Below are 6,764 nucleotides of genomic sequence, written 5' to 3'. Positions count from 1 at the left end.
ATTGGATTGTGTTTGATCTTTCAGTTATTTTTGTCTCTTGTTTGTTTACTTCTTTCATCTTTCAATTTTGGCATCTTTATTTCTCTATTTTACTGCTTTATTTATTTTGGTGAATATTGTTGAGAGGTGGAATTGAGTCACAAGTGTTGATTCTCTCTCTCTTTTTTGGTTATTGTCTCAGGTGGGAGCTAGGTCTTTAGAGATCATAGAAAATATTCAAGAACATGGCAATTTTTGGGGTGGCCTGGCTGAGTTCTTGGAATGTTAGAATGATTTTGGTTATGTGTTTATGCTGGTATTTGTTGGTTCTTGGTGCTCATAGCCAACGCACTGATCCAAATGAAGGTTTGTTTGTTGTTCCTGTTCAACATCTCTATGTATGTCTGCTATTGTGATGAGGGAAATCTGCAGTGGCTAGCTTTGAACGTCGTTCTAAATTTGACTTTAACATCAAATGTAGCTTGAGGTTTTTCCCTTTTCCATTTATGAGTGTTTTCAAAGTTGGGATTGTGATGGACTATGTTGTTACTGGTGTGTGCAGTCAATTCATTGCGAGCTATCAAGAAGAGTTTGAATGATCCATTCAAAAATCTTCGCCAGTGGGACAGGGGGGATCCGTGCCTCTCAAACTGGACAGGGATTATTTGCCATAATGTAACGTTTGCTGATGGTCACTTTCATGTTAGCGAAGTGTATGATCTCGTTCCTTTGGAATTCTCTTGACTTGTGGTTCTAGTTATGGGTTGTGAAAGTAGGTGTCGAAACAGTTGTGATGTTTTAGTTTTGATACAGTTTAGATTGTTGTGGCATACTTCTACCATAGTATGTTAACAAGACTTGGTTAGAACAATTGCTATATTATTATTCGAGACGACAAAACATTGCCTAATTTTGTAGCACTAAGCCGATGTTGATAAAAAAGAATCACAACCTGGGACCTTAAAGCGACTAAAGTTTTTTCTGAACACAGTATTTGCAAGTTATTTTCTAAATGATGCCTTCTCTAATTTTAGTTTCTGAACAGGTCGGTTATGGGTAGGAACCTGACAGGAACTCTATCTCCGGAGCTTGGCCGTTTATCTTATTTGACGATATTGTGAGTAACATATATCATATTCAGATCCTTGTAAATGTGATTGAGCCTGTTTGCCTCCTTTATAATCGACCCCTGCTATTGTTTTGGCAGGGATTTCATGTGGAACAATATTACTGGGACTATACCAAAGGAAATAGGCAATATTACGACGCTAGAATTGTTGTGAGTGGAAAAGCTGCAATAGTTTCAATGTTTGACGTACTGTTTTGCAGTCTGTTGTAGTGTTTAAGAACTGTCGTGGATTGAGGAAATCACATGGAAAACAAGCAAATATGATTTGAGTGCTCGACCATATATAAAATGCCTCATATAGCATCAAGAAATCATCCTTTATAATTTATACTACTATTGTTTAAAGCTCTACTAGATGAGATTTTTATGTTGATAAGGTGCATCCAATTTTGCATTTCTTACCTTCTTTCATCTGATCACAGGCTTCTAAATGGAAATCAACTCACCGGTTCCTTGCCGGAGGAGCTTGGCAATCTTGTGAACCTGGACAGGATACAAATCGACCAGAACTTCATATCAGGGCCAATACCCCCGTCACTTGCAAACTTGGACAAAGCAAAGCACTTGTGAGAGATCTCACTCTCGATTTGGTTCTGTATTGTTAAGCTAATACAGTTCTTGGCCTCATCATTGCCCATCTAATTCACTATTTCTACTATGAACAGCCACATGAACAATAATTCACTCAGCGGCCCGATACCATCAGAGCTTGCTCGACTTCCTAATCTCGTTCATCTGTGAGTCGGACGTTCTTACTTTCACTTCCGCGGTGTTTTGAAAGTTCAAGTTTAGTTACTCATGCAACTTTACTGCAGGTTGCTTGACAATAATAACTTATCCGGACCTCTTCCACCGGAATTATCTGAAATGCCAAAGCTACTTATACTGTATGCAACTTTTTTTCCTCATTCAATATATTAACTCTATTTGGTGCTTTCTTTTTCTTGTTTCTTTCTGCAGAAAATTTTGGAAAATTCGAGCTTTTTTACGCCTCTTATTTCATATATTTCTTATTTGTTTCCAGCCAGCTCGATAACAACAACTTTGGGAGTCCAATACCATCTTCGTATGGGAGCATATCTACGCTCTTGAAGCTGTGAGCAATTTCAAACTTCAGTCTTCTTCTTCAATGTTTTCCGAATTGTTTCGTGAATTTATGTTCATAATGGATTGGTTTGGTTGGATAATCAGGAGTCTCAGGAACTGCAATTTACGAGGAACCCTTCCCGATTGGAGCAATTCTACGGGCATTGCTTACATGTAAGTCTTCATCCTTTTTCAATGTGGCCTTAACCATATCATGAATTTTCGTGGCTGTGAGAAGATGCTCCTCTTTCGTCTATTTATTTGCCCTTATTGTGGCCTTTATCATATCATGAATTGGGATCTTGTCGTTTCAGCGATTTGAGTCTGAACCAGCTTACTGGACCCATACCCGCCGGTGCACTCTCAAGAAATATTACAACTATGTGAGCACCAACCAGTCTCAACTTTGTAATAAGGATACTGGCATTTTATCTACGAGAGTGTGGCTATCGCCTCTATAACCTTAATACTATATTCTACCCTGCAGTGATCTGTCGAGAAATGGCCTGACTGGATCTATTCCCAGTAGCTTCTCGGGGCTCCCACTTTTGCAAAAACTGTGAGCATTCGTCAACTTCAAATAAATGATGTGTCCTTATTAGTAGAACTCATATGTGATGAGTTTCAGTCTGATTTCTTGATTTACACTTCCCATAATTAGTCAATCCAATTCTATTCTCCTTGCAGGTCAGTCGCGAACAATTCATTGAATGGTTCTATACCATCAGGCATATGGCAAAATAGAACTATGAATGCAACTGAGAAAGTTCTTCTGTAAGCATTATTAAAACAAGGATTGTTTTTAGAAATCTTCGCCTCCTTTATTCAAGATATATTCTCAAGTGAAAAACGCAATCTTCTTATTGTAAATGTGTTTACGTGCTTGATGAACTCTGCAGGGATTTCGCGTTCAATTCATTCTCAAACATTGGTGGTATCCTTCCTTCCCATCCCAATATCACCATTGGGTTCGTCGTTTAATCCATGAGACTCTCTTCACTCTCGATCATTTTCTTGAACACTTTAGCAATTTCCCTTCCTCATTTTCAGGCTTGAAGGAAACCCAGTGTGCTCAAGTAATACTCTATTAGTCACAGAGTGTGAGCCTCACGATGAAGATTTTAACAATATCTCAAATACCACAACTTTCTACGACTGTACTCCTCAAGGATGCCCAGATGGTTACGAGTATGCCCCTCCAACTCCAACTGCGCGATGCATTTGCATGGCTCCCGTATTTGTTGGATATAGGTTGAAGAGTCCCGGATTCTCTGATTTTCTCCCGTATGTGAATACTTTCAAGGAGTACCTCAGCACTGGTCTTGAAATGAATCTCTCACAACTCGAGATTCAGTCAGCGGAGTGGCAAGACGGGCCTCGTATCAAAATGGACCTCAAGATATTCCCATCCAATGTTACTACCAAGATGTTCAATCGGAGCGAGGTTTTATGGATTCGTGAAATGTTCAGCGGATGGAGAATACCTGATAGTCAAGTGTTCGGACCTTATGAATTTCTCAGTTTCACACTCCCGCCGTCTTATGATGAAGGTATGTTTCATTTCTCACTCTTCATTTTTATATGTTTGTATATATAAGCACCTCTGTTTATAGGAAGCAGCATTTGATTTCTAGTTATATTGCAGACATCTTCGACAACGGGTCGTCTGGTTTAAGCAAGGGAGCTCTGGCTGGCGTAATATTGGGAACGATTGCCGGATCAGTCACGCTGTCAGCTATTGTCTCGATACTTATCTTGAGACGGTACACCAAAAAGCAGCACAAATCCTCAAGGCGACGTCCATGTTAGTACCTTGCAAGTTCTTATTTTCACTATTTTGCATGTTGTGAAACAAGAACAATCGATACTCTTGAAAACGAATTTTCCAGTTCTACACTTGTTTCCTGGCTCTTGGAGTATTTAAATCGCCTCTACATTATGTTTCAGCGACGAGGATCTCCATCCGGATTGATGGAGTCAAGGATTTCACTTACAGTGAGCTGGCGCTGGCAACAAACGATTTTGATGAGTCGACCGTGGTTGGCTCAGGAGGCTACGGGAAAGTCCACAGAGGCGTTCTAGCCAACGGGACCATTGTGGCCATAAAACGCGCCCAAGAGGGATCGTTGCAGGGAGAGAAGGAGTTTCTTACAGAGATAGAACTGTTATCGAGGTTGCACCATAGGAACTTGGTGTCCTTGATTGGTTACTGCGATGAAGAAGGCGAACAGGTACATTGTTTCAAATGTTTTTGAGATCACCAAACTATTCTACACTTTCAATCAAATTTCGAGTCATGTTAGAATTTCATGATGCTTCTCGTATTGCAGATGCTGGTTTACGAATTCATGCCTAACGGTACCCTTAGGGATCACCTATCAAGTAATTTATCGAACCATCTTTCTTTTATCGTCTCTCTCTCTCTAAGACAGTTATGTAACCGTGGTAACGTGCAGCCAAGGCGAAAATGCCACTGACTTTTGCAAGGAGGGTGAAAATTGCAATGGGGTCTGCGAGAGGCATCCTTTACCTTCACACAGAGGCGAATCCGCCTATTTTTCATCGCGATATCAAGGCCACAAACATATTACTCGACTCCACATTTACTGCAAAGGTCGCTGACTTCGGACTATCGCGTCTAGCTCCACTTCCCGAGCTCGAAGGAGGCGTGCCCTCTCATGTATCGACAGTTGTCAAAGGGACACCGGTGAGCATTTTCAAGCCTTCAGAATTTCATTTCTTTAAAAGGAAAAAAAATATAAAAATTTATGTGATGGGAAACTGGTTTATTGCAGGGATACCTCGACCCCGAGTACTTCCTGACGCATAAGCTCACGGACAAGAGCGACGTTTATAGCCTTGGAGTCGTGTTTCTAGAGATGCTGACTGGGATGCACCCAATCTCACATGGAAAAAACATCGTTCGTGAGGTATGTGTTTCTATTTTGAAAAAATCTCGTCTCGTGAGTGTGTTTTCTTTCTTTGTGGTTCGATGGCTATCCATCCTGGGCTCGTTGGTTAAATTCTAGTACTAAAACGCTGCACGATCGCTTGTTAATTTAGGTAAACATTGCACATCGATCGGGGATGATTTTCTCCATCATCGACGAGCGGATGGGATCGTACCCTTCTGAGTGCATCGAGAAGTTCATAAATCTGGCTCTGAAATGCTGCCAAGAAGAGACGGATTCGCGGCCTCCGATGGCTGAAGTGCATAGGGAACTCGAAAACATATGGTTCTTGATGCCGGAGTCGGACACTGCCATCTCGGAATCATTGACCAGCGACTCGGGAAAACTGGCGACGACCCCGACCTCGTCGTCTTCAATGAGGAACCCTTACCTCTCCCAAGATGTCTCTGGCAGTGACCTTATCAGTGGAGTGGTTCCAACCATTGCACCGAGATGATACAAGAGACGGTGGTTCTTGTTTTCGTTTCAGCTTAGTTTTGTATAGTCATTACTTTCTTTCTTTTAATTTGATCCGACAAACTATACTTACATTTTTACACTGTTTGATTTGCGATATTTAGAAAGGTTTATAGGTTTTGTATTGTGTTTATTAAGGAAATGATACATTTTGCCTTGGTGTACAAAACCCATGCATGTACTTTTTTTTATCTATTAAAAAGTGAACTCATTGTAATTCTACAATAAAATTAATTCTCTATGTAAAAATATACTTATATTTCATTAACTTTTTCACTATTTTCATCATGAAATTAATTTATTAAACTTAGTGCTAAGTCAAAAACGTTTCTTTAAATAATGGACAAAAGGAATATTATATTTTTCATGTTTACATTTTTAGCAAAACAATATTCTTTCTGTTTCTTAAAAATAGAAACTTTCTATTTTTAAGAATGGACTCTACAATCCATTAATATTAATTCTACTTATTTTTATTCATCTTTCTTACTTTAATTATCTTCTCTCTTACTTTACTAATTTTGCACTAAAATTTGTGTCATTTTTACAGTTTATACTTCCTCCGTCCCACAATAAGAGTCATTTTCACTTTTATCATAAATGGAAAAGTAGACCACACATTCTACCAATTTATCTACTCACATTTTATTATAAAAATATATATATATATATATATATATATATATAGGGTCTTGTTAGGATGAGATTTTTGGGTATAATTGAGAAATGAGATGCAATCTCAGCCACTAATTCACAAGATTAACTTAATGTCAACAACTATCACATTATGTCAACACGGGGGTATAATTGTCTTTTCATTAAAGAAATAGAGTGAATTACATAAACGGTACATGATCTTTCACTTTCGCACATAAATGGTACCTGATCTTTATTTTATATCGTTTTTGGTACCTATTAATCACATTTTTGGTACCTGGTGTAATTTTCATCCCAAAATACCCCCTAAACAAATTCATTTTTCCATTTATGTCATAAAGGGTATTTTGGGCATTGACAAAACTAGTACCAAAAGTGATATTATGATACATTCTCTCATTCTCCTCACTATTTATAGTACTATTATGATTAATCAATATTAATATTATTATTTTGATGTTATAAATTAATAATTAATTTATTTT

The 6,764-nt window shown here is 38.5% G+C and overlaps 1 protein-coding gene across 1 annotated transcript; it reads left to right on the top strand.

Moving 5' to 3' along the window:
- The first annotated feature begins 85 nt into the window (after nucleotides 1-85).
- LOC125199682 (probable LRR receptor-like serine/threonine-protein kinase At1g06840) lies at nucleotides 86-5,742 on the top strand. Its single transcript, XM_048097620.1, has 20 exons — nucleotides 86-345; nucleotides 542-692; nucleotides 1,025-1,096; nucleotides 1,187-1,258; nucleotides 1,531-1,674; nucleotides 1,774-1,845; nucleotides 1,924-1,995; nucleotides 2,133-2,204; nucleotides 2,300-2,368; nucleotides 2,509-2,577; nucleotides 2,682-2,753; nucleotides 2,882-2,968; nucleotides 3,094-3,162; nucleotides 3,245-3,744; nucleotides 3,840-3,998; nucleotides 4,142-4,425; nucleotides 4,525-4,576; nucleotides 4,651-4,901; nucleotides 4,990-5,124; nucleotides 5,258-5,742. The coding sequence occupies exons 1-20, from the start codon at nucleotides 225-227 to the stop codon at nucleotides 5,600-5,602; spliced, it is 2,868 nt and encodes a 955-aa protein (XP_047953577.1). The 5' UTR covers nucleotides 86-224; the 3' UTR covers nucleotides 5,603-5,742.
- Nucleotides 5,743-6,764: the final 1,022 nt, after the last annotated feature.

This window comes from Salvia hispanica, unplaced genomic scaffold (genome assembly GCF_023119035.1).
Source record: "Salvia hispanica cultivar TCC Black 2014 unplaced genomic scaffold, UniMelb_Shisp_WGS_1.0 HiC_scaffold_628, whole genome shotgun sequence".
Classification (NCBI taxonomy): domain Eukaryota; kingdom Viridiplantae; phylum Streptophyta; class Magnoliopsida; order Lamiales; family Lamiaceae; genus Salvia; species Salvia hispanica.
The sequence above is the reverse complement of the archived record's forward strand: the minus strand, read 5'-3'. Positions and strand labels throughout refer to the sequence as shown.

Bases quoted from the DNA above. Each gene is read 5' to 3' on its own strand.
- LOC125199682 (XM_048097620.1), top strand. From the start codon at position 225: ATGGCAATTTTTGGGGTGGCCTGGCTGAGTTCTTGGAATGTTAGAATG. The intron at 2,578-2,681 runs GTGAGCACCAAC...TCTACCCTGCAG, and splicing joins TCAAGAAATATTACAACTAT to TGATCTGTCGAGAAATGGCC. The intron at 3,163-3,244 runs GTTCGTCGTTTA...CCTCATTTTCAG, and splicing joins CATCCCAATATCACCATTGG to GCTTGAAGGAAACCCAGTGT.